We start from the raw sequence: 27,762 nt of genomic DNA, 5'->3' as shown, positions 1-27,762 counted from the left end.
CTGTCTTGCAGGCCCTGCAGAAAGATGTCAAGTCCCGCAGGGCCCTAGTCTCTTGTGACAGAGCGTTCCACTAAGTCAGGGCCAGTACTGAAAAGGCCCTGGCCCTAGCTGAGACCAATCTAACCACCCTAGGCCGCATAGGGCTTTAAAGGTCAAAGCCAGCACCTTAAACCGGACCCTGTACTCCACCAGGAGCCAGTGCAGTTGGTAAAGCATTGGGTGAATGTGATCCCGCGGCAAGGACCCTGTAAGCAGCCTCGCCGCGGCATTCTGCACCCGCTGGAGTTTCTGGCTCAGCCTCAAGGGCAAGTAGTACAGTAGTGCTTTAAATGTATGGTGCAAATGGGGCCTTATAGGATGGGAGGAGCTGTAACTCAGCAGTGGTAGGAGTACATGCTCTGCATGCAGACGCAAGTCCCAAATTTAATCCCAGGCATTTGAAACAAACAAAAGAAGAATCGGGTAGCAGGTGATATGGAAGACCTTTCTTCGGTCCAGCTCCCTGGAGAACTGTTGCTAGAATAACATTGCTGAGCTAGACGGACAAATAGGCTGACTCTGTGTGCATACGTTATACAAATGCGCATTTGAAACATCTAGCAATGCAACAGGATCACATTTGAGCATATTTAAAAAGAAAAAAAGTGTTGTTGTTTTTTAACGGTGGAGGAAACACAGAAAATAGTGAGAGTTGGTGTGAATTGTCCCGAAGTGTAAAACTGCATGAATATAGCTTTTCATCTGACCTCAGGCGAACTTTCACCGGGCTTCTCATGTATAATGCATGATGCTAGTATCATAATAGCTTCTCGATGAATTGGTCAAGGCTCTTGTGCGATATATTTGCAGGGCCACACTGCACGGTACATTGGGCATTAGAACCAGACGTAGCCACGCCAAGGTTTGACGACGTTTGTTGAAATTTAAGAACCTACAGTGGTACCTCGGGTTACATACGCTTCAGGTTACATACGCTTCAGGTTACAGACTCCGCTAACCCAGAAATAGTGCTTCAGTTTAAGAACTTTGCTTCAGGATGAGAACAGAAATTGTGCTCTGGCGGCGCAGCGGCAGCGGGAGGTCCCATTAGCTAAAGTAGTGCTTCAGGTTAAGAACAGTTTCAGGTTAAGTACGGACCTCCATAACGAATTAAGTACTTAACCCGAGGTACCACTGTATAAGAACAATTCCAAGTGGGGAATGCTTGCGAAAGTGAGGCAGGCCCTAGGAAAATATTCCAAAAACCTAGCCTCCCTCATCAAATGTATTCACGTTGAGAATTGTGTCAAAGACCATTGACAAAGGAGATTCAACAGAGCTCTTGGCTTTCCTCCCCACAGATGGTGGTGGGGGGCGATCAGAAAGCTCTTTTTTAAGGCAACAATGGAGGCATTGACAGAGCTGAAGTGTTGGTGCTTAAAACAAGGAACAAAATAAAAAATACGCCACTGAGCCCACACAGTAGTTAGCCAAGTGTTTTTAATTGCCGAAGGAGAGGCGGATCTTAACAAGGGTTTCTGTGAAATCTGCCTTTGGGTTTAGCTCTGCACGAGGCTGGATGTCAAGAAGGGTTATTAAACTGTTAGGGTAGAACTAAACTTGGACAAATCACAAAGGAGCAAAAACGGGAGATGGCGCAGGAAATGATGAGAGTAACAAAATCCGGAGGCAAATCTGCAGAACTGCAGGGGAATCATCTCAGGCTAGATAAACAGGAAGATCTTGGATCTCTAAAGGGACACAAAGTTCAATTTAAGATGCTGTTTAACATCTACATGAAACCTGTTGGCCCAGAAATGGAAGCAAGAAAAAATACCGACGAAAGAAGAAGGGCAGACAAAATTAATGGACTATGCAGACTTGGATTCGAAACCTGCGGGACCAGAGATTTTCAGAAGTTTGGAAGAAATATACGAACTATTTGAAGAGCAACTGTAATCGACAAATTACGCTAGTAGGACTACAAGAAGTTTTGTAAGGGGAAATATATGAAATACTGCAAAGAGAAATAAGAGAGACATAATATTTAAATGTAATAGTGAAAGTAAGAAATGTAAATTAAGTGATAAGATTTGAAAAATTTCAGATGGGATGGATGGAAGTTTTAAAAAAGTGTATAAGATATAAAAGTATGTTTAATAATTGTTGAAAATGTTATGTTAAAAAACTAATAAATATATATATATATAAATAACATCTACATGAAACCGCTGAGTGAGGTCATCTGGAGTTTTGGAGTACGTTGCCAGCAATAGGCTGATGACACACAGCTCTATTTCTCCTTTACATCTGCAGCTGAGGCAGTGGAAGTGCTGGACCAGTGTCTTGCCTTGGTAACGGACTGGATGAGAGAGATGGGTAGCTCAGTTGGGTAGAGCATGGTGCTGGGAACGCCAAGGTCACAGATTCAATAGCTGCATGTGTCCAGAGGAGGGCAACCAAAATGGTCAAAGGCCTGGAAACGATGCCTTATGAGCAACGGCTAAGGGAGCTGGGCATGTTTAGCCTGGAGAAGAGGAGGTTAAGGGGTGATATGATAGCCATGTTCAAATATATAAAAGGATGTCACATAGAGGAGGGAGACAGGTTGTTTTCTGCTGCTCCAGAGAAGCGGACACGGAGCAATGGATCCAAACTACAAGAAAGAAGATTCCACCGAAACACTAGGAAGAACTTCCTGACAGTAAGAGCTGTTTGACAGTGGAATTTGCTGCCAAGGAGTGTGGTGGAGTCTCCTTCTTTGGAGGTCTTTAAGCAGAGGCTTGACAACCATATGTCAGGAGTGCTCTGATGGTGTTTCCTGCTTGGCAGGGGGTTGGACTCGATGGCCCTTGTGGTCTCTTCCAACTCTATGATTCTATGATTCTATGTTCCTGCATTGCAGGGGATTGGACAAGATGATCCATAGCATGGGTAGGCAACCTAAGGCCTGGGGGCCAGATGCGGCCCAATCACCTTCTCAATCCGACCTGCAGATCGTCCGGGAATCAGCGTGTTTTTACATGAGTAGAATGTGTCCTTTTATTTAAAATGCATCTCTGGTTTATTTGTGGGGCATAGGAATTCGTTCATTATTTTTTTTCCAAAATATAGTCCGGCCCCCCACATGGTCTGAGGGACGATGGACCGGCCCACGGCTGAAAAAGGTTACTGACCCCTGATTCACAGGTTCCCATGCAACTCTACAATCTATGATTCTATGATTTAACAAACTGAAGCTCCATCCAGATAAGACTGAGATACTGCTAGTGGAAAGTAGTTACTGCTAGTGGGGGTACTTATTGTAAATTGCCCTGTGATCTTCGGATAAAGAGCAGTATAGAAATAAATAATAATGATGAAGATGAAGATGATGATGATGTATTTATTACCATCACGTGAGCTCAGGTGGCCTCAGTTTTAGACAGCCTTCCATCAGCTTTGACTGGTGGCTAAGCTGTGCCCATATCTGGACAGGGATAGCCTCACTTCTGTTGCCTATGCTCTGCTAACCTCTAGGTTAAGATTACTGCAATGCATTATTTGTGGGGCTGCCGCTGAAGACAGCTTGGTGCAGAATTCAGCAGCCAAGTTGCTCACCGGGACAAGGCGGTTTGAGCATACAGTCATACCTTGGGTTAGAGACACTTCGGGTTGCGCAATTTCAGGCTGTGCACCGCGCCGAACCCGGAAGTACTGGAACGGGTTACTTCCGGGTTTCGGCGATTGCACATGCACAGAAATCGTGCTTTGCACATGCGCAGAAGCACTGAATCGCAACCCACGCATGCGCAAATGCAGCGCTGCGGGTTGCGGACGTGCTTCCCACACGGATCATGTTCGCAACCCGAGTGTCCACTGTATTAGACCAATTTGGCCAGACTGCACTGGCTGCTGATTAGTTTCCGGGCCCAATTCAAGGTGCTGTTTTTAACCTATAAAGCTTTAAGTGGCTCAGGACCTCAATACCTCAAGGACCATCTCTCCCCATAGGAATTGACCCAGACCCTGAGATCCTTTGAAGCTCCTAGAACACTTCTGCTATATATCTTTAGGTGCCAGGCAACAACATTTATTGTCTCCCAAGCGCTTTGGCTAATTAAACAATCAATGGCCTTTTAAACTGTGTGTAGGGGGTTATTGTTTTTCTTTGTTACTATGGTATGTATTTTTGTGTTTTTATTTTCCAAACCACCCTGTGATCCTTGGATGAAGGGCAGTATAGAAATTTAATAATAGAATAATAAGTATACTACATCTCCCCAACATCTGTTGGAGAAGCATATGGTACTCTATTTTCCTGACTGTCTAGATACCTCAAGTTGCTTCCCTATCCCTGGATAGCATGTTGTGTTTCAGCCTCTGATATAGGGTAAAGCAGTCCTAAGTGGGGATGAATATCCCTTAACCATATTAATCATTCATTCTCTCTCTCTAATCTCTCTCTCTCTAATTACTTCCAAGTTGAACTTCGTGTTCCATAGAGATTTGTAGATTCCGCTCCTCATCTAAGCCCAAGATTCCCTTGAAATTATGCAGAACGTCCACCCAGATTTGATTACTCTCCCTTCACTTGCTGTTTCACCTGTCGTTCTTGCTCCTTCACAATTTGTCAAAGATTAGTTTCATTCGTACGGCTTCGTCACACATCCTGACATCTGGCCTTGCACAGAGCTGAATTTAAAGACAGATTTTTCAAGGCAACCCTTGTTATCATTTGGGGCTGAGGGGAATTGGAGTCTGACAACATCTGTGAGGCGGTGCATTCTATACCCTTAGGCTCAAGAGATAAATCTGAGCATGGCTAAAAACAAAAACAACCACACTGATACATGCAGCTAAGATCAAAATATAAAATGGGGGGAAGGGGGGGGAATAGTAATTTTAATATAATTATGCCAATCAATCATACATCCCTGTTGGAGATGCTTTATAGACCATACTGGTGCAAATTTCAAACAGAAGGGGTTCAGCAAAGGAAAGTGATTAAACCATTTTTTAAAATAGTATTGTTTACTGCTGAAAATATGAGTAAAAGGAATGTACTAACATATGAAATGAAGACCCTTGATCATCTTGCTTGACCTCCTCTGCACCCACTCCAGCTTGTCAATATCCGTCTTAAATTGTGGCACATTCATGCAATTAATGCATTGTTTAAATATAAGGGTAAAAAGGTAAAGGATTCCTATGGGACACGGGTGGCATTGTGGGTTAAACCACAGAGCCTAGGACTTGCTGATCAGAAGGTCGGCAGTTCGAATCCCCACGACGGGGTGAGCTCCCGTCGCTCAGTCCCTGCTCCTGCCAACCTAGCAGTTCAAAAGCACGTCAAAGTGCAAGTAGATAAATAGGTACTGCTCCGGTGGGAAGATAAACAGCGTTTCTGTGCGTTGCTCTGGTTCACCAGAAGCGGCTTAGTCATGCTAAGCTGTACGCCGGCTCCCTCGGCCAATAAAGTGAGATGAGCGTCGCAACCCCAGTCGGCCACGACTGGACCTAATGGTCAGGGGTCCCTTTACCTTTACCTTTTAAAGGACTCCTGGATGGTTAAGTCCAGTCAAAGGCGACTATGGGTTGCGCTGCTCATCTCGCTTTCAGGCCAAGGGAGCTGGCGTTTGTCCACAGACAGATTTCCGGGTCATGTGCCCAGCAAGACTAAATCGCTTCTGGTGCACGGAGAACCGTGACTAGTGCCAGAGTGCATGGAAACGCCATTTACCTTCCCGTCACAGTGGTACCTATTTATCTACTTGCACTGGCATGCTTTCGAACTGCTAGGTTGTCAGGAGCTAGGACAGAGCAGCGGGAGCTCATCCTGTCACGGGGATTTGAACTGCCAGCCTTCTGATCATCAAGCCCAAGAGGCTCAGTGGTTTAGACCACAGCACTACCCCTTAAATATAAATAGCTCTCAAGTTCATAGGTCGCTTTCTGCCATATGGCCTTCGAGCAGCTGAGAATCGTAACAACCTGAATTGCATGTACTGCTAGCATACTTTTAATGCTGCAGTGGCAAAGGAACATACGCAGGGACACCTACAACTCATTAAGATAAATCCAACGAAAACCCAGAGCATTTAGGGAAAGCGAACTCCATTAATATGGCCTGGAGACAAACTAATAACGATGAGGTTGGCACAAGGCTGGTGTTAAGCAATCCCTGTAGTTTCCTCTAGTCAAAAGCTATGCTACCACGTTCTGTTCCAGCAGAAGCTTTCAAGCTGTCTTCAAAAGCAGCTCCATGTTAAGTGCCTTTCAGGAGTCAGGTTTATTTCTTTGCCTGCAAACGCTCACTTGAAAATATAGCTATACTGTACTTTCTTCATTCTTTTAACCCAGTCTTCCCTTCTGTACTGCTGAAGCACACAACTTGCTTCTTTTAAAAACAAAACACAGCTAGCAAGAATAGCCTGACCATGCTTCACCCTTTATTTACACAAGGGCACAATGTAGCCCTGCTGGAACAGGATTTGGGCTGGGAAAAGTCCCAAGGCTACAAGGCGGATCTTTCATTTGTTTATAATTGTGGTATCCAGAACTTTGCAGAGTGCATCAGCTGAGAACTCATCAGAGCCAAGAAAATCAGCACTGGTTCCTGAAATCTGGACATGAAGCTTTCTGCTAATGCAGTCCATTAGCATTTTATGCAACCATCCTTAATTGCTGACTCATGTTCCATTATCAATCAGTCCTAACTTCCTTTGTCTGAATTGTTGCTCACCAGTCCTGCTGCCTGGCCAGCTATTCTGACTTTGCATTTTGTTTGCAATCATTCCATCAGTAACACTAGCACAAAAGCAGTTGTAGTTTTGTAGAGGTGTCCAATCCACAAACAGGATAAGACACACTTCTTTCCTTCCAGTTAGAAGGCTACACAAGGTGAGTTATGAGAATATTCTCTGTTAGCTGTCCCGAGCTCTGAAACTGTCCTTAATGCAGACCAAGACGGGGGTACCATGTGTATGTACATGTGATCAATCTAGATGGAGAGGTACAACCTATCTTGGATGGGGAAGTCTTTGAGTTGGTCCTAGATCGTGGGTTCTCCTCGAGTTGGTGCAGCTGCTAGTATGTCACCTATCTAGAGCAGCTGAACCCGGCTATTCTTCCTCATGCATCAGTTAAAACAATTACTAAGATTCATGATCCACACAGGAGATGAAATGGCAAAGCAGGGAACTCATAACCTTGGAGAAGGACTTCTGTATGTTGGGAGCAGAGCAGCTGCAGAGCCTATCCTACTGTCACACTCCCCTCAAGGCTAGTTTCCATGACGTTTACATTTCCGTAGGATTTGTCGGCAGATGGAACATATGGATTTGTTTGGTTTGCTTAAATAAGGATCCTGTTCGTGTACCCATGAATGTACCCAATCCTATATGCACTTACTTGGGAATAATCCCATTGGCTAGACATGCATAGGCCTGTTTATTATGATGACTGCCCATTTATCTCAGAAAGAAGCACATGGCTCAGTGTGTGATCTTCTACCTTGTAGGGTGGCAGAAGGCTGGGACTCTTCTTTCCTAGTTTGATTTTCTGAAAAACTTGGGATTAACAGAATAATAAGAGTCAAAAGAATCCACCAAGTTCACCAATTCAACCATCTAGTGCTAGCAACCCAACATCCCTAAAGGGGAACCATCCAGCCTCTGCTTAAAACCTTCCAATGAGAGCAAAGTCATCCACCTTGTCCCATTATCAAACAGTATGCAGCATCAAGAGGCTCTTCCTAATCCTTAGCTGAAATCCCCTTTCTTGCAAAGATATTGCAGAGCTGGGAAAGGTTCATGAAAGGGCCACACAAATGATCAAGGGGATGGAGAGACTCCTCTGTTAGGGAAGATTGCAGCGTTTGGGACTTTTTAGTTCGGAGAAAAGAAAGAGGTGATACAATAGAAGGTTATAAAATTCTGCATGGCATGGAAAAAGTGGACAGAGCATTTTTTTTTCTCCCTCTCTCGTAACACTAGGACTTTGTGGGCATCCAGTGAGGATGAATGAATGTTGGAAGATTTAGGGAAGTACCTTTTTGTGCAGTGAATAGTCAAATTATGGAACTTGGTCCTGACTCAGCCTTTTTAGCTCCTGACTCATGCTTAGCTCCAGGCCTACTAGAATCCTTGATGCACTTCCCAATGCTGTTATGAGCTAGCCATTTCTGAAATTCTTCCCAAGTACAAAGACCTCTATGCTTTTTTAAAAAAAAAAATCCAGGACTTATTCCATCCTCCTAAAGCTCATCCTGCCCCAAAGTCAACCAATGGAGCTCGTCCTTCGCCATGTGCCTTCCAGGTATTTTGGACTACAGTTCTCTCTGGGGTTGTCTCCACTATTCCTACATCCCCCTAATGCTCTCTCTCCTCCCAGGAATCCATCTCTCGGAGAAGCCACCTGTTCCAAAAGCACATTATTCTCTCTTGGCTGAACAGGCTCAAATGTCTTGTCAGCCTGACTCACAAGAGTCAGCAAATGGCATTTTAAAAATAACCCCACTGAAGAAAATAAGGACTATTACACAAAATTAAGAGGCAGCACAGAAATTTGCAATGTCATTAGTTTTTGTTCACATAAATAATAATAATAATAATAATAATAATAATAATAATAATAATAAATAGAATTAGAATTAGAATTTATATACCACCCTATACCCAGAGGTCTGTGGATCAGCTTTCAATGTGGATCACCTTGAAAGTTGGTCAACCAGTAACTATGAACAACTCAAATAGAGGAGGTTAGTGAACTAAACTCTTTTTGCCATGTGTTTGGGTCATTGTATTAAAGATATAACAACTGTTTAAGATTCATCCGTCTTTTGCACACAGCTTAATTACAATTTCCCAAAGACTATTCCCAACTTAGGAAAAGTCCTCCCCATGTCACTTCAATAAAGGGCACTCTTGTTAGTTTTATCATCAACAATGACACACGCACAACAACACTTTTGCTGAACACTTGGAGATCTAGCAGTCTTTTTTTAAAAAAATGGTCAAGGTACGACAAAGCCTGCCAAAGGGCAGCTTGCTGGTGATCTGTGGTTGCTTCTAACCCCGCTCTAACATGAAAAAGCAAAAATGACATTTCAGTACCTAATGAGGGACTGGCTGCCATATAAGTTTGCTCTCCAGTGGTTCCTTTGGGAGTGGGGCGGAAATCTAAGTATTCCTATAGAAATGTGATTCTCAGCATTATGTTGTGATTGAGACCCAACCAAATGCATCATTATCCTTACCCAGAGGAGCACCCCAGACCAAATTAGTTTCACAATTGCCGCAATTCATTAAAAAACACTGATAACAAATATATCAGGAGGTTAAGGTACAAGGGATGCCAATTTTATGACGTTGTGCCAGTACAGTGTGTCGTTTGCTCCAGCTACTTTCTGTCCTCCAAACCCTCCCACCCCACGAAAAAGCAAATCCCCAAGCGGACTTGCCAAACAGTCAAGTCACTCCCTGGTTGCAGTAGCCAACACCCAAATCTAGTTATATGCGCCACGAGCCAGACAGACCCTCTCTCTCACGCCCCTCCTCTTGTGCACCCAAACTTAAGCAGTTGCATACATAAGAAGCGGGTCTAGGGGGGAGGAAACCCGGCGCCGTATCGCTTCGAACGCAGCCGGCTGCCTCCCCCGCGCGCGCCCATTCATACAACCAAGCGCAGCTTTAGGAGTGTTGCGCGGAAACCTGATGCTCGAGAGCGCAAAAAAACCCCAGCTCGTTTGCCCGGATAACTGTCGGCCCCATCGCTCGCTTACCCAGTCTCCCAAATGGCAGCCTGTTCCTCTCTCCCAGCATGAGGTTAAACCTGGGGTTGTCCCTTTTCAGCCTCTTCCATTGTCCGGTGGAAAGCAGGATTTTGGAGACTTCCGCGTAGACGCTGCTGTTCTCATCCCGTGCCACAAACGTGTACATCTTTATATATGTATATGTGTGTATATTTAAAAATGAACCATAAATAAATAAACAGAGGCGCAAAATGCGCCGCCACTCCCCCGCCCCACCTGGAAGGATCAAAGCGCAAGCCCTGGACCCATGGATTAAAAAGGCGTGGGGGCCCCGCCGTCTCTTAGCCCCCCCAAAATAAAAACCATCCAAACCGGCATTGCAAGAGACGTAGACACCCTGCCGGGCTCAAAAACGAGTTAGGGGCGGCGGCGGCGGCGAAACCGAGAGGACGCAACGAAGGAGGCTTGCCGCCGGGTCTGACTCCGGTTCCGCGGCACCGGGGAGGGCGGCCGGGGGTGGGATCCGGGTGCGTGCCTTCCTTGGATCAGAGCCCGGGCACCTTCCCTTCGAGCGCTGGACTCCCAAGCATTTCTTGTCACCCCTTCCTACATGCTCGCGAGGAAGGCGCCGAAGGCAGCAGCAGGAGCCGGATCAAAAAGCGGCGGCCGAGCGGCCCCCGGGTCCCTCCAGCGATCCCCGGAGGGCCATGGTCACCCCTGCGGAGGAGGCGCTCTCACAAGCCCGAACTTTCACTGCCACTGCCGCTTGCAGAGAGGCGCACGCCTATCTCTGGAGGAGGAGGAAACGCCTTCTGGGAAGACCGAGGCAGCCTCTCCCCCTCCGGCAGCGTCGGCAGCGGCTCCTCTTCCATCTTGGCTCCGCCCCGCCGTGATCCGGGGCCGCGGAGCGCAGGGGTCAGGGAGCAAAAGGGGGCCGGGCTCCGGAAAAAACGCGCCTCGCCGCGTCTGCCCGCCTGTCCTTTCTGTTCCCAGAACACTTACCAATCTCTTTGGGTGCGATTGATTCGGAGCTGATTCGGTGTGTGGCTGCGCGATCGTGCGTTTTCGCTCCGGATCAGAAGCGCAAAGGGGGCTGATTCTCTGCGCTTGATCGAGAGGAGCCGTTGCAGAGGCGCGCAGCATCTCCAAATATGTACCCTGCGGCAAGCTGGGTGCAGACAATGGGGTTCTGGGCCCTCCTCGCTGCACACGCATTCCCTCTTTCTCACACGCACGCCTAAAAACTAGCAAACCCATCATCGTGCTGCTGCCATCAGTGGCTGGCTGAATAATCTCATCCAACTCCCACAAAATGTTATGGTTATTGTTAAATTTGCATATCACCCTTCATCCAAAGATCTCAGGGCGGTTCACAACAGGACTGGGACAACACTGCAGTTCTAAGATGTAAGAAAAATAGAAAACAAAAATACAGAATGCGTAACAAAAATAAACCCACAAACACTTTAAAAAAAGCCATAGAATCAGCCAGATTTCTGGTTGGAAGAGACTCGTTTCTGGCTGAAGATATGTAATGAAATTGTTAGGCAAGCCTCCCTGGGGAGAGCGTTCCACAAACGGAGCCACTGTAGAAAAGGCCTGTTCTCATATTGCCATCCTCTAATGTATTCATAAGGGACGCGGGTGGCGCTGTGGGTTAAGCCACAGAACCTAGGACTTGCTGATCAGAAGGTCAGTGGTTCAAATCCCTGCGACGGGGTGAGCTCCCGTTGCTCGGTCCCTGCTCCTGCCAACCTAGCAGTTCAAAAGCACGTCAAAATGCAAGTAGATAAATAGGTACCGCTTTGGCGGGAAGGTAAATGACGTTTCCATGCGCTTCTCTGGTTCACCAGAAGGTTGTGCTGGCCACATGACCCGGAAGCTGTACGCCGGCTCCCTCAGCAAGTGAAGCCAGATGAGCACCGCAAGCCCAGAGTCAGCCACGACTGGACCTAATGGTCAGGGGTCCTTTTACCTTTAATGTACCGATGGGCACTGGTTTGGATGGCTCTGAAAGAAGATTAGACGAATTTGTGGAGGATAAGGCTGACAATGGCCATTTGCCATTGTGATTGTGTTATAGTTGTGGTGTCAGAGGCATGGAAGGGAAGGGAAGAAGTGGAGTGGAAGTGGGGGGAATCTTGTTTGCACTGGGAATAAAGTCCATGTTGAGAGGTGTTCAGCACCCACCAATAGAATCTACATACAGGTCATAGGTTTTTAAGAAGTGGCTTTACACTGAGTCAGAATATTGGTCCATCTAGCTCAATGCTGTCTACACAGACTGGCAGCAGCTCTTTTGAGTTTCCCTGCAGGTGCCCAAGTGCTGTCTAGGATAAGCAGCATGTCTGAAGACACAGAGAGTTGTTGGGTCCACTGGGCAGTGGAAAGTGGCGCTGTCTCCAAGGCTGAAGCTTCAGAATTTTCACCATAAGGCTTTTCCATGTTCAGCAACGCCGTCCCATCAGTCAGACGCCACAATACAGGCATGTAGTCTATGAGCAGCTTAATCCCAACAGATTTCATACCTTCCTACAAGAACACACTTCCTCCCATGGATGGGGCAGTTCCTTTGCCGTGACCAAAGCATGTGGCTCAACGAGGCATATTCTGTGTGGCAGCACCAATGTTTATCAGACCGCTCATGAAATGGCCTCAGAGATGTCTTGCTTGTACAGTGGTACCTCTGGTTAAGAACTTAATTCATTCTGGAGGTCCGTACTTAACCTAAAACTGTTCTTAACCTGAAGCACCACTTTAGCTAATGGAGCCTCCCACCACCGCTGCGCCATCACCAAGCAATGTTTCTATATTGTGACCTGTTTCTATATTGGTAAATAAGCTGTGGTTACAAAGATGTAGCAGGTCCTCAGTGCTTTTTCATGACACGGAAACAGGAAGTACAAATGTCCACCTCTGGAATTTCAAATTTACAGTCGTACCGCGGGTTAAGTACTTAATTCATTCCAGAGGTCCGTTCTTAACCTGAAATTGTTCTTAACCTGAAGCAACATTTTAGATAATGGGGCCCCCTGCTGCTGCCACACCGCTGGAGCCCGATTTCTGTTCTCATCCTGAAGCAAAGTTCTTAACCTGAAGCCCTATATCTGGGTTAGTGGAGTCTGCAACTTGAAGCGTATGTAACCTGAAGCGTCTGTAACCCGAGGTACCGCTGTACAAAATGGTAATGGTTGTTGTATCAGCTTGAACTTCAGGTCCAGTGAAATTTGATAGATCTGTTCCCTATTGGAGGGGATGGACAAGTCTGTCAAATTCAGTTTCTCTGTTTCTCATTTCTCCAGCTAAAATTGGGCTCAACGCATTTCCACATCAGTTTGCAATTTTGGGGGGAAGAAAAAAAGAAAAGCCCCAAGGAAAACTAGCCAGCATTTCAGTGAGAATTTATCATAATAGAAACATTCTTGCATGCAATTTGTTGGTGTAAACACATTTTTGCAAATTGGTTTTCATTTTCGTATGCCGTTTTCACCAACATGCCTTTTCCTGAAACACTTTACCCTAGCATTTGAATGTTTGTGCAGATTCCTTGGCTGCAGAACTGCAGTGAAATTTTTGTAGAAGTGCAAATTTTGAAAGCTGTCTGTGTTTCAGTTTGTGCTATGCTTCGGGTAAAGTGAGAACTAAGTAGGTTTGCCTTTAAGTGTGAACCAAATTAAAATTCTCCCTCACCTCTGTACATCGGTGTAGACATGCTCCACCTCTCTGTGTCATTCTACCAATGTCATATAAGACTTCAAATTTTCCCTGTCCCTCAACTCCTTATGGGTCAGATCTCCTAAGACATCAGGCGTGAGGTCTGGTAGCTGTGGGAGGCTTGCCCTGTTTTAGTTCTTAACAGGTTCACCATGATTTGCCAGCCAGCCCCATTGACAGTGATGTCAGGTCCCCGATCAGATGACTGCCTGTTGCCATGACAGGCATCACATCTGCCAATGGCTCCGATTACTTGTAAACAAGCCAAGATAAATTATTTATGAAAGCTGCCATTTCTAGTCCATTAATGAGAAGTGTGCATTTGGAAACCAATAGAAGCCCCCTTTGCAGCAACATACGTAAGTTATCACTCTTCGTTCATGTATGGGTGTCCGTTCTAGCGGTGTGCGGGGTGTGTTTGAATGAGTCTCATAAAAAAGAGGGATTGCACATGTTTTTACCTTCCACTCTGAAAATAGATTTCATTGTATGTGCATAGTTATTTCTGAACCTATCAGAGCTTTTAATATTTCGATGTAAACATGCATATGGCAGATTTACAACTTCTGGCGGGATAGCTCTGTTAGTACGTCTCAGCAAAAATTCCTGGATAGTATTGTGGGATTTTAAAGACTAACAAATTTATTGTGGCGTTTGTGTGAACCACGGCACTTTTCTTCAGATCTATGTCACTCTGAGTGGTGTGTGTGTGTGTATCACAAATCACATACACAGCCTGACACACATGGTTAAGAATGGGTAGAAAATGTAAACAGCCAGGTAAGGAGAAAATGAAATGTAGAAAAGCACAGCTGGTGGTTGTTAAGTTATTAACAGTCACCATTCACAAAAAGAGCTGTTGACAACACAGATATTACGCATTGGTAAGCCAATTAACACATGCAGTTAACAAGTCAGAATTGCTGATTCACTCTAAATCTGTTAATCTTCTAATGTGTTGATTGGCACAAATTAATAGGGGAAAATATCTCTACAATTATATTTTTTAAATTCATTAATCCTCACTAAATATGGCAGTTAGGTATTGTTAGGTACTGCTAAAAGGTAATGTTGATATGGTAAGTTTATTAAAACAGGAGTAACATACCAATCATGGGACGCAGGTGGCGCTGTGGGTTAAAGCCTCAGCGCCTAGGACTTGCCGACCTTGATCGAAAGGTCGGCGGTTCGAATCCCTGCGGCGGGGTGCGCTCCCGCTGCTCGGTCCCAGCGCCTGCCAACCTAGCAGTTCGAAAGCACCTCTGGGTGCAAGTAGATAAATAGGGACCGCTTACCAGCGGGAAGGTAAACGGCGTTTCCGTGTGCGGCTCTGGCTCGCCAGATGCAGCTTTGTCACCCTGGCCACGTGACCCGGAAGTGTCTCCGGACAGCGCTGGCCCCTGGCCTCTTGAGTGAGATGGGCGCACAACCCCAGAGTCTGTCAAGACTGGCCCGTACGGGCAGGGGTACCTTTACCTTACCTTTAACATACCAATCAGCATTGTGTTACTCATCAGAGTCTGGCAGAAGTATGTATAGTGTCAGAATAGAGAGCTGGGAGTGTTTTCAGCTGAGTGTTTCAGCTACAGTTGAGATATTCCTTCAGTGCAGTTGGTCCTTGGAGATCTGAAGCAGAATTAGTGGTTCTTCTGCCTGCTAACCAATGTGATCTGTTTCTATATTGGTAAATAAGCTGTGGTTACAAAGATGTAGCAGGTCCTCAGTGCTTTTTCATGACACGGAAACAGGAAGTACAAATGTCCACCTCTGGAATTTCAAATTTACAGTCGTACCTCGGGTTAAGTACTTAATTCGTTCCAGAGGTCCGTTCTTAACCTGAAATTGTTCTTAACCTGAAGCACCATTTTAGATAATGGGGCCTCCTGCTGCTGTCGCGCCGCTGGAGCCCGATTTCTGTTCTCATCCTGAAGCAAAGTTCTTAACCGGAAGCCCTATTTCTGGGTTAGTGGAGTCTGCAACCTGAAGCGTATGTAACCTGAAGCGTATGTAACCTGAGGTACCACTGTATTTGGGGAATGGGGCGAGCACTTTAGTAACTATACAGTGGTACCTCGGGTTACAGACGCTTCAGGTTACAGATGCTTCAGGTTACAAACTCCACTAACCCAGAAATAGTACCTCGGGTTAAGAACTTTGCTTCAGGATGAGAACAGAAATTGCGCGGCCGCAGTGGGAGGCTCCATTAGCTAAAGTAGTACCTCAGGTTAAGAACAGTTTCAGGTTAAGAACAGACCTCCAGAACGAATTAAGTTCTTAACCCGAGGTACCACTGTATTAACACCCCTTTGTTTACATTGTAGAACTGACTTAGGTAACAGTGGTTTTCCTATTTCCAGAGCCGAAGCAATGGAACCTTTTTCTCTGTATGACATCACTGCTGTTGTTTACACCAAATCCACCGAGAGAATTATTTCACCCATGGTTGCTGAACTTTACCACTTAATTATAGCAGTACAATGGGGAGAAGTGAATCGTGAAGGTTTGGCTGGTTTACAGGAGGCAGCGGAGGAATTAGCCAAAGCTACTGAACAGCTTTCCTCTACTGCAAGAAGGTAATATTTATTTTTTAAAAGTAAAATAGTTCAGTTTGAAATTTGGGCTCAAACCAACCAACTAGCCATCCAAATTCCCCCATATATTAAGTCAGGGACTGGGCTTGCCAAGTTGTCCTGCAGGGCCATCAACAGATGGGTAGAAAGAATAGGATTTTGAGAGGCCCAAGACCAGCAGTGGCTCCAGTCTCTTAAAGTTCATTTAAAAAAAAAAGTCAGTTGGCCATTTCTGAAGAAAGTTAGCATGCAAATTGTGGAGGTAGCTCTCATGATTCAGCACTCATCAGGCATTGCTAAGGACACCTAATCCATCACTGTTGCTAAGCCATCAGAGGAACCAATGCTGGCTCAGCAATGCTGGCTCCAGTGCTATTTTTCTAGAAAAAGAGTTATTGAGCTGAGTCCAATACAGCCTAGGACCCTCGTACCTACGGGACCGCCTCTCCCGGTATGCCCCATGGAGGACCTTACAGTCCGCAAATAATAATGTTAAGTTGTGGGTGAACATATCAGACGACACAGCGATTCTTCAAACAGCTCTTGTTAATTCACAGGCCAGAACAGAACTGAAGGGTTCAGCCAGCCTGCTTATATAGCGCTCCAGTACAATGCAACTGTAACAACTTTCTGTAACTATCAAATCGCTGAACGTCACTTTCAATCCCTTATTTGCATATGTGGACCTGAGTGAAATCTATCTACAGTATCCCCCTGCTGGCCCAGGGTGAGAACTTCAGTACATAACAAATAACATCTTGGAGGTCCCGGGCCTCAAGGAGGTTAGACTGGCCTCCACCAGAGCCAAGGCCTTTTCGGCCGTGGCCCCGACCTGGTGGAATGCTCTGCCACAAGAGACCAGGGCCCTGCGGGATCTGATAACTTTCCGCAGGGCCTGCAAGACGGAGGCCTTTGGTTGGGGTCCAGTCTGACTCCCCCTCTGTCCTTATAAGAACTTGTATGAAAGTGCCCCCCCCCCCCGCTTTTCTCACAGGCTCATATAAGATCAGTACAAACAGTTAGGCTGGTGACCATTTAAGGTCCCCACCCCTAATCTGCAGGTTGCCATCTGATTGGATTTCACTTTGATTCTGATTTGATTTTAGGATGTATTTTAATTGCTTGCCTGGTTTTATGTATTTGATGTTAGCCGCTCTGAGCCCGGTTTTGGCTGGGGAGGGCGGGGTAGAAATAATAATAATATTTTATTATTATTATTATTATTATTATTATTATTATTATTATTATTACAGTCATACCTCGGATTGAATGTGCCTCGGGATGAGCGCATTCGAGTTGCGCTCCGCGGCAACCCGGAAGTAACGGAGCGTGTTACTTCCGGGTTTTGCCACTTGCGCATGCGCAGACGCTCAAAATGACGTCACGCGCATGCGCAGAAGGGGCAAAAAGGGATGCGTGCATGCACAGACATGCTGTCGCTAGTTACGTTTGCTTCTAGATGTGAACGGGGCTCCGGAACGGATCCCGTTCATATCTAGAGGTACCACTATATTGTTATTATTATTACTATTATTATCTTTTGCTGATTCTAGGCTGGCTGAAGAATCCGAAGATGAGGTGCTAAAACGGGAAATGGCACCTGCAGCAGATTCTCTCCTGATCTCTGGGGAAAACATCCTCCTGGTTGCTCAGAAGCTTCTCATTCAGCCTGATGCCGAGAACTGCCTAGAGGAACTGGCTGCATCTGCGAAAAGGATCCTCGTGGAAACCATAAAGGTATGACAAACATATTTCCAGTGTGTTTAAACACAAACGGGGCTCGCTCACCAGTGTTTCAGTGATGTTTTCTTCGCCAGTTAATTGCTACAAACTGCTGGCTGCAACCTCAGGCTTCTATATGGCGTTATACGCCTCCCCAGGCCTTCTTCCTGAGTCAGTGGGGAGCTGGGGGCAGGCCTTGCAGTGTATCAAGAGAGGCTGGTCCCTGCTGGGCGCAGGGCACCGTAACTGGTGGACTATGCTGCTCATCAGGGAGGATCAAAGCTTGTAGTGTTTACATACATGCCCAGACTTCATCGCACTGTGAATTTGTATTTATATTACTAGAGCCTGCAGCAGACCCTCCAAGTGTCCCTGTTTTCCAGGGAGAGTCCCTGTTTCCCAGAATCTGATTTGATCCCAGAATGTCTCACTTTTTCTTAGGACGTCCCTATTTTCATTAGAGAAATGTTGGAGGGTATGGAGTTTTCCAACCCCTGAGCCAAGGAGATAAGTCACTATACAACCTTTAGAAGACATCTGAAGGCAGCCCTGTAAAGTGGTACCTCAGGTTACAGACAATTCAGGTTACAGACTCCAGTAACCCAGAAATAGTACCTCGGGTTAAGAACTTTGCTTCAGGATGAGAACAGAAATCGTGCTCCGGCAGTGCAGCGGCAGCGGGAGGCCCCATTAGCTAAAGTGGTGCTTCAGGTTAAGAACAGTTGCAGGTTAAGAACAGACCTCCAGAACGAATTAAGTACTTAACCCAAGGTACCACTGTATAGGGAAGCTTTTAAATGTTTGATTAGGCAGCTTCCAACGTATATAAAAACATAGAGTGGCTGGGGCAACCCCATCAAATCGGCAGGGTATATATAAAAAATAAAATTATTGTTATTATTTTTATTTTTATGGAATAGGACGTCCCTATTTTCATTGGAGAAATGTTGGAGGGTATGCTACAGTCATCATTCATGTTGCTCATGATGGGCAGGTGAGTGGTGGTGGTGGCAGCAACATGACAGGGGGAACATGGCAAGGCCTGCCTACCTGCTTGCTCACTTCACTTGTTGTCACACTGAGGTTCACCTGGCCACCTAGTGGTGGCCATGCAAACTACAGCATGACGACTTCTTTCTTGCAATAATATTATATAGGTAATATATGAAAATGAAATCCCATCTTTGGAACATTAGGAGAGCGTAGGGGAATCTTTTTCAACCTGGGGGCCACATTCCCTTCTGAGCAACCTTCTGGGCACCACCACATGCTGCTGGTGGGCAGGGCCAGATGCAAAAATGGGTGGAGCAATGGATGTAATTTTCCCCTTTGTACAGCAGCTAGTTTCTGCACCCACTCGCACACCCCTCTCTTTTCTTCATCCAGGCAAGCAAGAGGCATTATCTGAGTTTAAGGACACATTCTAGGTGGGCCAAAGCACTTGATGTACTAAGCAGGACCAATGAGGCATGTGGCCTGGGTAGAAAGAGGAGCTTGGAAGGTTGCATTCAGCTTCTGGGCTTCAGGTTCCCCATCCCTGCATTTAGGATAATGACACTATTGTTGTTGTTTAGTTGTTTAGTTGTGTCCGACTCTTCGTGACCCCATGGACCAGAGCACGCCAGGCACTCCTGTCTTCCACTGCCTCCCACAGTTTGGTCAAACTCATGCTGGTAGCTTCGAGAACACTGTCCCACCATCTTGTCCTCTGTCGTCCCCTTCTCCTTGTGCCCTCCATCTTTCCCAGTATCAGGGTCTTTTCCAGGGCATCTTCTCTTCTCATGAGCTGGCCAAAGTATTGGAGCCTCAGCTTCAGGATCTGTCCTTCCAGTGAGCACTCAGGGCTGATTTCCTTCAGAATGGATAGGTTTGATCTTCTTGCAGTCCATGGGACTCTCAAGAGTCTCCTCCAGCACCATAATTCAAAAGCATGACCCTATAAGAGTTGCCAAATAGATTATTGCAACTATCCTGACCTTTTAAAATTTATTTTTATTTTAATCCTGAGCTTCATAAAATGAGATGACAGCACAGCAGAGCTGCTAATATACCTGTGCTTTTAACATTATAGCTAGTATTTATACATCAACATTCTCAAAATGCAGGTGGTGTTTAATCTCCCTCACCCAAGATGATTGTTCCAATGCAATTAAAAAATAATAATACATACGTTCTTAATTAATTTACTAGGTCCTCCAAGCAGAAGATGATGCCCTGGTTAGGAAGATAATTCAAGCTGGCCACTGGCTTTTCAACTGCCTCCTTGTACTGGAACCTGCTGAAGACGTATCCGCAATGCTGGTCACTTTCCGCAGCTTTTCGGAGGCTTTGTTGCTGCTGACCAAACTGACAGAAAGACTTCTTTGGGATCTGAAAGAATCTTGTCAGAAGCACTTGGCTCAAACCCTACAGCTCCTTAAAAACTGCATTCCGATGCTGTACACAGCAAAACTCAGCAGCTTAAAGCATCCTGGTGATGAGCAAGTGGAAGTCTCGAAAAGCTATATTTTTGGCTTGGCAAGAAGCACGGTGAAGGAATTGATCTCCCAGCTGAGGAACAAGGTGGGAACAAAGAAACTACATGAAAGAACTGGGCTCTTTCCTCACCACTTGCACAATGTTTTGAGCCTACTGTCCAGACCTCAGTCTAACGAGGGTGAGATAAGCTTCATTGTAGAATCATTAGTATTCTACTGCATGCTGTTAGCTGACTCGTCAAGAGGACCTGTGAAGCTCAATCTGGTCCAGCACTGCCATCGCCTCCTGAAGTTCAGAAAGATGATTGCCACAAATGAGGGCACATTGGAGGGTTTCCCAGTGGAAAACCAGAGAGGGGGTAGTATAGAAGAGAAATGTTCTGCCATGAGAGCAGAGATGGAAAATCTTGATCAAGCAGTACGTACTGCTATTCTCTATCAGGTTCTGGACAATTTTGTGGAGACCAAAGGACCCATGAAGAGGTTGGTGGAAGCTGCTATGCAACCATGTTCTCCTGCTGAAAATGGAGGATTCCTAAGAAAGCTGAAGCCTCTCACTACTGAATTCTTCAACCATTCCAACCAGATGCTCAAAGCGACAAATTTTGTTCTAGTCACCTGCACCGAAAGGAAAACCATTCAAAGTATCGAAGGCTGTGTAGACCATCTGAGTAGACTTCTTGCCACTGTGCCTGCCCTTCTCAGTGAAATGAGCCACCCTCCAGGTCGTAAGGGTGCACCCGAAAAATTGCACTTCCTGTGCCAGACGTGGTTGAGCACAACCGAAAGCCTGCTGATGTGTTTGGACAAAGTAGTTGATCTGCGTGAATTCCTCGAATTATGTCTGCAGGACATGGTGGAGCACAAGGCAGGGAGTGAAAAGGCCTTAGAGGAACAGCAGTCTGGAGAGTTTTCTCAGCACGCATCCAGTCTTTCCAAAAGAGCTGTGCAAGTTGTTGAGTTTATTAGCAGACATCTGGACAGAGCCAGAGATCCCATTTTCCGGAATGGACTGCTGGTTCTAATTAAGCAACTGGAAAATGCCATACCGCAGGTGAAGGTTGCTGCAGATCAGTGTCTGGCAAGAATGGCTAGTCTGCAAGCCAAAGATGAATATTCAAAGAGGGCAAAAGATTTGATGGAGGCTGCTTGCAATGTCAGACTGGGACTGGATGAATGCAATCAGCCAGATATTCTCAGCCCACTTCGGGTGGGTGTTCGAAGCGGCGTTATTTTCAAAGATGTTCCAGATTGTTTCACTCCCCAGGACCTTATAGAGCTTGACACACAAAGCACCACGAAGCAAAGTAGTTCAAATAATTCAGAATTACTGGAAGAGCTCTCAGGCAGGTCTATCCCTGTCTACAGTTCTTCCTCCCCAAATCCTAGTGGCAGTGATTTATTTTCTGAAGGTGCAAGTGGAAAGATGGATATGCACACTCTGATCAGCGAGATCCTAGCAGCTACAAAGACACACAATGTCACACGTCTGAACAGTGCTTGCTCTGACTTATTGGAGCTTTCCAGTTGCTGGGTTGATGCTGCTAAAGAGGCCTTGCCGGTTTCTAAGCTGCCTGTGTCAGAGGAACTGTTGCAATACAGAGAAATAGTGACATTAATCCCTTGTCTTATTAGCTCAGCCAGAGAGGTAGACTCAAACTCTATTCCTTGCACAGAGACACTTCAGCAAACAGCAGTTTTGCTCTCGGAGAGAATCGATGCAGTTAAGCAAGGTCTGACCGTTGTTGCAAGTTCTTGGTACAGCCTGGCTAGGCAGTTAATTTGCGTTCGATCCTCTCCCGAATTTTCTGACAATGCTAAAGTGTTAGGCGAGATCATGGAGATTTTACAAGCTGTTGTTCAGCTGGCTGGCAAAGCCACTCGTATAGAACACGACGAGGGGCTCCCTGAGCTTCCCAGACTTCACGAAACTTTTCTGCGAGTTCAGGCTAAACTAATTTGTGTGCAAGCCAGGACAAAACTCTTGCTTGAAAAGGCGCTGGCTGTTAATCAGCCTCACTCCAGCAACAAAGCTGAGCTGGAGACAATGGATGCCCATTGCCTCTTGTGGTCTGTCACCATCCAAGCGTTCCTAAACTCTGTAGACCAGTTTATAGGAAGAGACGTATTGTCCTTAACCGAGTTGCGAGCCAAAACAAAGCACCTGCCATGCTTGCAGAGCAGCCTGGCAGCTGTATCAGAAAGTTCCCTTCGGATACAGGAAGCAAGCAGGCTGTCACTTCTGTCGTGTGCTGAACACAGCGCTAAGCACGAGGTTACAGCACTAAAGGAACAGGTGAAAATACTGACATACTCCCTGCTTGGAGTTGCCGATGTTCTGACTGCCTCCCCGCTGCCTGCCCCCAATTTGTCGGTTCGTTTTGAGCTTCTCCAAAGGGAACTTGCCATAACAGCCAAAGTCCTTCTGCTTCAGATGAGTGTGATCAATGGAGAATACTTGAGTTGCATCCGAAACATCATCAGCCGAACCCTGCCTTTGCCACGTGGCAGTGAAGGCGACAGGGTCGAAATAGACAAGGAGGCCTTTGAGAAAAATGCAGATGAGCTCCGGGCAAATATCCAGATGGTCAAAAAGGCCGTCGGTGATGCTCTGGAGACCCTTTCTTCTGAGGAACTGAGAGGGAACTTACTCTCCACGGCAGACCACCTTCTGCTCCTCACTGATGAAGTGATCAGGAGAGCTGGGGAACCCGAAAGCCAGCTAGACAAGGAGCATCTTCTCGGAGACAGTGTTTTGTACGAGTGGTCTGCTACAGCGGCTTATCTTGTGAAACAGCTTCAGTCCGCAAAGGGTGCAAGTGAAGCAGCTGTGGAGCACGTGAGGAGGTGCTTGCAAAACAAGGAGGGGCACATGCCTTCCAGCCAATCTGTCTGTCAGCCTCAACCCCCCTTACAGAAAGAACTGGGTAGTGCAAAGGACCAGAGTCCTGGGACACCAAAGCACAAAGCCACTAAGACTGGGCAAGGCCTGTTGCTTGCTAAGGACGTTACCAAAACGGTAAGATGGTTCATATCTCCGATAGCTCTTTAGCAGTTATTGAGGATGTGCTATGCCAGCAATACCACTGTTTTCTCACCAGTTACATCAGGATACGGTGAGAGGAGTAGAGCTGCTCCAACTTATTGCAAGATCTTTTCTGAAAAATCCATTCTTTTAGCCTCACCAGTTTCCCTTATGGGAAGTGGGTTTTGGAGCAAACAAATATGGGTTTTGTGTTTGGGGGCTCAGAAGCCATCTTCACCTTTCTCTCAGCAATTTACTAGCCCTTCAGCCTATCCTGCTTCTCTTCTGTGACATGTGTGTTTTGTGAATCCAACTACATCCACAGGCCACATGTCCCCCCCCCCCCTTGGGATAATGTACCCTTCCCCAACTCCAGATTGCTGCCTGGCTGGCCATGCTGGCTGAGGCTGATGGATTAACATACAAAACTGTTGGAATCAAGCCTTGTCAGAGGAATGTGCCACTCTGCTAGGCACCGGCTGATTTCCTTGTTGACCTCCCCGCTGCAACTCCCGGCAGGAAAACAGGCGAGGTCTCTTATCGGCGATCCTCCTCAAACGTGAGAAGAACACACCACTCCTTTCCCCCTCCTCCCTGCTATCCCCAGGGAGGGGAAAGAGACAGACAGAAATATATTTACATGCTTTTATTTCTGTCTTTTGCAGCAGTACAGAGAAACATGTCTGCACTCTCTTTTACATCATCAGCAGAGAGAATATAGCTCCTCCCATGTACTTCCAGTACAGGTCATATGACACACTGAGCTAACATCCGGTGCTCAGTACAGTGAATGGACTGCCCCCTTGTTCCCATGGTATCAGTCACAAACATCCTGTTTGGCTTTCCAGCCATCTGCAGCTGCTGCTCGCTGCTGCATTGCTCCTTTTTGGTAACAAAAACATCTGGAGGCACTAGGTTGGGAGGGGTCTGGCATAGGGAGACAAATATGCAGAACTGGTCAAGCATTTGCTTGGTAAAAAATACCCCCACACTGCTATTTCTCCCAATAGCAGAAGAATAAACTTGCTGCTGGGGTCTGAAGAGCAACAGGTCATTTTTTTTCAACCCACAAAAGAACCTCGTTGCAGCAAATCACAAATATGACTATGCCTTCTGGGCCCATATCCAAGCAGAGGCCCCTCTTTACTTGTATGTCACTGAAGAAGACTATAAAAGTCAAAACACAGAATCGTTACCCTCAGAATACAGTTTTTTTGTGCAGTGAATTATATTCATAACTTGTATCTCATTGGCGTGTGGCTACATACTCCCTTTGGTAATACCAATGTTTATACAGTGGTACCTCGGGTTAAGAATTTAATTCGTTCCGGAGGTCTGTTCTTAACCTGAAACTGTTCTTAACCTGAGACACCAATTTAGCTAATGGGGCCTCCTGCTGCCGCCGCTGCGCAATTTCTGTTCTCATCCTGAAGCAAAGTTCTTAACCCGAGGTACTATTTCTGGGTTAGCAGTCTGTAACCTGAAGCGTCTGTAACCTGAAGCGTCTGTAACCTGAAGCGTCTGTAACCTGAGGTACCACTCTAAATGCTTGACTATCTAGCTATAAGATTGTCCTGTATATTATATATAAATGCGTTTTATTTATTGAGTACCTGGATTTCATTCTCTGCATTTTATCAAGAGGACACGCCGTATATTCTCTAGGCTGGAATTTCCTTTTTTGCTTACTCCATCAGCCCCGGGAAGATCCGCAAAGTGGTTTCAAGCCCAGTCACTCTGAACGCAACTTGAGAGCCAGCCCTGCTACCTCGCCGGGAGACTCTGAGAAGTCGGGGCACGACGGCTGTCCAATTGCACAAGTCACGCAGCAGATGACAACTCAGATGTCCTACATGGCCAAGTTTCTAAAAAGGAAGGGGCCAATCGCGGTACTTCCCCATTAATGTTTTTTTCTTTCGGGAAAGAAGACCAGGGCAAAAGCTCAGAAGGCCACCATATTGTTCCTTCTCAACAGACTCTGCCCTTTCTCATTTCTCTACAGTGCTGCCTTTGTTATTCTGCTGTGCAAACTCCTGGAGAAACCACCGATTCAATAAATATGCCAAGCTGGCTTTCAGGGTGCTCATCTGTGCCTTTTGTTTTGCTTTCCTTTGCTGTCTTCTGGCTGGTTATGCCTTTCAGATGCCTATACCTGGTCACTCTGCCTTGTCACTCTGGACAACACTCTCCTTAAGCTCAGCTGAAATGTTTAAATAGTCCACATTCCCCTCCACATAGAAAACTATTCTATTAGGAAGAATACTCCAACCTAGCCTTTCTCCTTAACCTGCTGTCTTTCCAGATGTGGTGTGGGGAGGTTTGGAGCATCCAGATGTTGTTGAACTCCCGCCAGCCCTAGACATTGACCATGCTTGCTAGAGCCAATGGGAGTTGTAGTTCAGCAACATCTGGAGGACCAAGGGTTCCCCACTCCCGTTTCCAGATGCAGGGAGCTTTTAAAAATGCTATTATTCCTCAGCTGCAGGTTATAGACGCTGTCTGCCTGTTCTGAGTTATTTGGATAAAGAGTAGAGTGTGAATGTATTAGTGGGTATCTGAACTGATTTTGTGTTGTGGGGTTTTCTTTTGGAACTGCTTCCCATTTAGACCAAGGAACAACTCATTTCCTGCGCGGCACAGATAATTTCTGGAGGGGAAGCCCTGGTAAAGTTTGCCGGCATCATTGCAAAGAACTGCCTAGACGAAAGATGTGCGACCGAACTGCTGTATGCCATGGAGCAAACCAAGACCATTAGCTACCAGCTTAGCATCGTTTCCAGGTACCTGGCTCTTTCAGAACATGCTCTCTGATTCTTCCCATAGGATAACATGCTTTGCATTTTATCCTTGGCACAATTTATCGCTAGGGGAGAGATTTATTGCATATGTCTCTGTGTAGGGCTGAGGAACCTGTGGCCCTCCAGATGTTCATAGCCCCCAGAGCTCCTTAGTTGCCTGCCCCGCGGGGAGCTGAGAAGATGATGGTCTGGGCTGGAGGGCAAAAGGTTCCAAGCCCCCTTCTAGTGGATGAGGGAGGGAGTTGCAGCAGTGAACACACTTATTGTGAGTTTGTTCTTGTGAACAGGATTGGTTGAGCACTTCAGTGCTGGCTTTTCAGCACTGGTACCCAGGAAAGGTGAATAATCTTTCTTTAGTCAATTTAAAGAGTAATCAATAGAACACCCCAAAAACATCCCTAGAGGGTTTAGATCAGGAAAGCAATGCATGAGTAGGGCTCAACACCTCTTCCTCCAGCTACAGAAGTCCCATGTCACACCTTAGATGCACTGCATAATGCTTTCTCTCTGTACTTCCAAGGGTAAATGCATCAACAGGTAAAAGCAGGTCATCTGCCGAGCACCTTGTGAGAAATGCACAGAATCTAATCCAGGTGGCTCTTCAGATGTTAAAGGCTGCAGAAGTGGCTTGCGTCAAAGTGAGTAACCTTTTATTTACATACAAAGCAGGGGTTTGGGGGTCCTTACATTAAAAAGACTATGTGGGAGAGGGGAGTGAAACTCTTCCCTCATTTTACCTCACTGCACTTTGTTGCTTCAAGGCAGGAGTGGCTAGAGTCTAGACCCTTTTGGTTCACATGGACTACATTCACCTTTGGGCCAGTCATTTTAAACTGGTTTAGATGAACCCATGGTTTCAAGTTGGCTTTAGCCACCAATTCAAATTAACCACATTTTGTCAGTTGTGGCAATGCAACAAGCTTGTGGCTAAGCAAAAGTGGAAGCTTCTGGACCCCTCACAGCTGTGCCAGATGAGAGAGGAGTGAAGAGTGTGTGAACTCAAGGTTTGCTTTGGCTTTTCACATCACATTGAACTAAGTATTGATCTTGGGATTTGACATACTAGGAAAGTGAGCATTTTCTCACTCATCTCTTTTGTCAACCACCCTGAGATTGTGAACTGTTTTGCTTGCATCTGCTTAATTCTAAAGCCCCCATTTCCTGAATGTATTAGTTTCACTTTCAAACAGCATTACTCTTTCCTTGCTTCGCTTTTCTGCAGGGTTTGCGTCAACCGGCCCCCAATTCAGAAGAAGTCAATGTAGCTGCATTTTGCAGCAGGTGGAGGAAAAGTCTGTGGTGGCACAGGGCCAAGGAAGCTTTAAATTCAGACAGAGATGAACTGGGACTTCGCAAAAAGGGATCGTGGACCGAACCCACATTCACATCCATGACCCAAGAACTATCAGCTCCTTAGTCAGAACTGCTCTAAATCTAAATGCTTTGCTGTTTCTGGCCAGAAGCAGGTTACTGACATTGGTGATGCTCCAACTTGTGGAAAGAGACATCACACTCAGAATAATTTAGTCTGCCCATTATAGTTGCTGTGGATGTAGTACCCAAGTTCAATGCACAATGTAGTACCCAAGTTCAATGCACAAATGTACTTGCCGCTATGGTCACAATTATTTACATGCTTAGCTGTTGCCTATCCTCAAAGTTGCAACTCTGCCCTCGTCTTTCAATATGCCTATCTTTGTTTCAGATGGCTTCAACTTCACTACCATTCACCCCCTCCCCATGT

The 27,762-nt window shown here is 46.1% G+C and overlaps 2 protein-coding genes across 5 annotated transcripts in view; one reads left to right on the top strand and one right to left on the bottom strand.

Annotated features, from left to right (window-relative positions):
- The window catches only part of TTL (tubulin tyrosine ligase), a 32,724-nt gene extending 22,137 nt beyond the window's left edge, over nt 1–10,587 (bottom strand). Inside the window, exon 1 of the mRNA XM_081904279.1 lies at nt 9,743–10,587. Within this exon, the coding sequence (XP_081760405.1) occupies nt 9,743–9,899 (157 nt within the window). The 5' untranslated portion in view covers nt 9,900–10,587. The remainder of the gene's footprint in view (nt 1–9,742) is intronic.
- On the top strand, nt 172–27,588 carry LOC309365579 (uncharacterized protein). 4 transcript variants are annotated; one of them, XM_081903712.1, is made up of 8 exons: nt 172–1,080; nt 15,657–15,999; nt 17,550–17,733; nt 19,909–23,214; nt 24,918–25,109; nt 25,861–26,000; nt 26,539–26,656; nt 27,241–27,588. In XM_081903712.1, exons 2-8 carry the CDS (start codon nt 15,794–15,796, stop codon nt 27,433–27,435), a joined length of 4,341 nt encoding a protein of 1,446 aa, XP_081759838.1. In that variant the 5' UTR covers nt 172–1,080; nt 15,657–15,793; the 3' UTR covers nt 27,436–27,588. The 4 variants fall into 4 exon arrangements, with proteins under 4 accessions (XP_081759838.1, XP_081759836.1, XP_081759839.1 ...); XM_081903710.1 differs by having other exon boundaries at nt 25,828–26,000; XM_081903711.1 differs by lacking the exon at nt 172–1,080 and adding an exon at nt 13,349–13,785 and having other exon boundaries at nt 15,784–15,999; nt 25,828–26,000.
- The last annotated feature ends 174 nt before the right edge of the window (nt 27,589–27,762 follow it).

Source organism: Podarcis melisellensis (assembly GCF_964234715.1).
Source record: "Podarcis melisellensis genome assembly, chromosome: 3".
NCBI lineage: Eukaryota > Metazoa > Chordata > Lepidosauria > Squamata > Lacertidae > Podarcis > Podarcis melisellensis.
This window is presented reverse-complemented; position numbering and strand designations above follow the sequence as displayed.

Excerpts from the sequence above, each read along its gene's own strand:
- LOC309365579 (XM_081903710.1), top strand. The coding sequence starts at position 15,794 with ATGGAACCTTTTTCTCTGTATGACATCACTGCTGTTGTTTACACCAAA. Across the intron at positions 17,734-19,908 it reads TCCTCGTGGAAACCATAAAG|GTCCTCCAAGCAGAAGATGA; the intron begins GTATGACAAACA and ends TTAATTTACTAG. Across the intron at positions 26,657-27,240 it reads CAGAAGTGGCTTGCGTCAAA|GGTTTGCGTCAACCGGCCCC; the intron begins GTGAGTAACCTT and ends GCTTTTCTGCAG.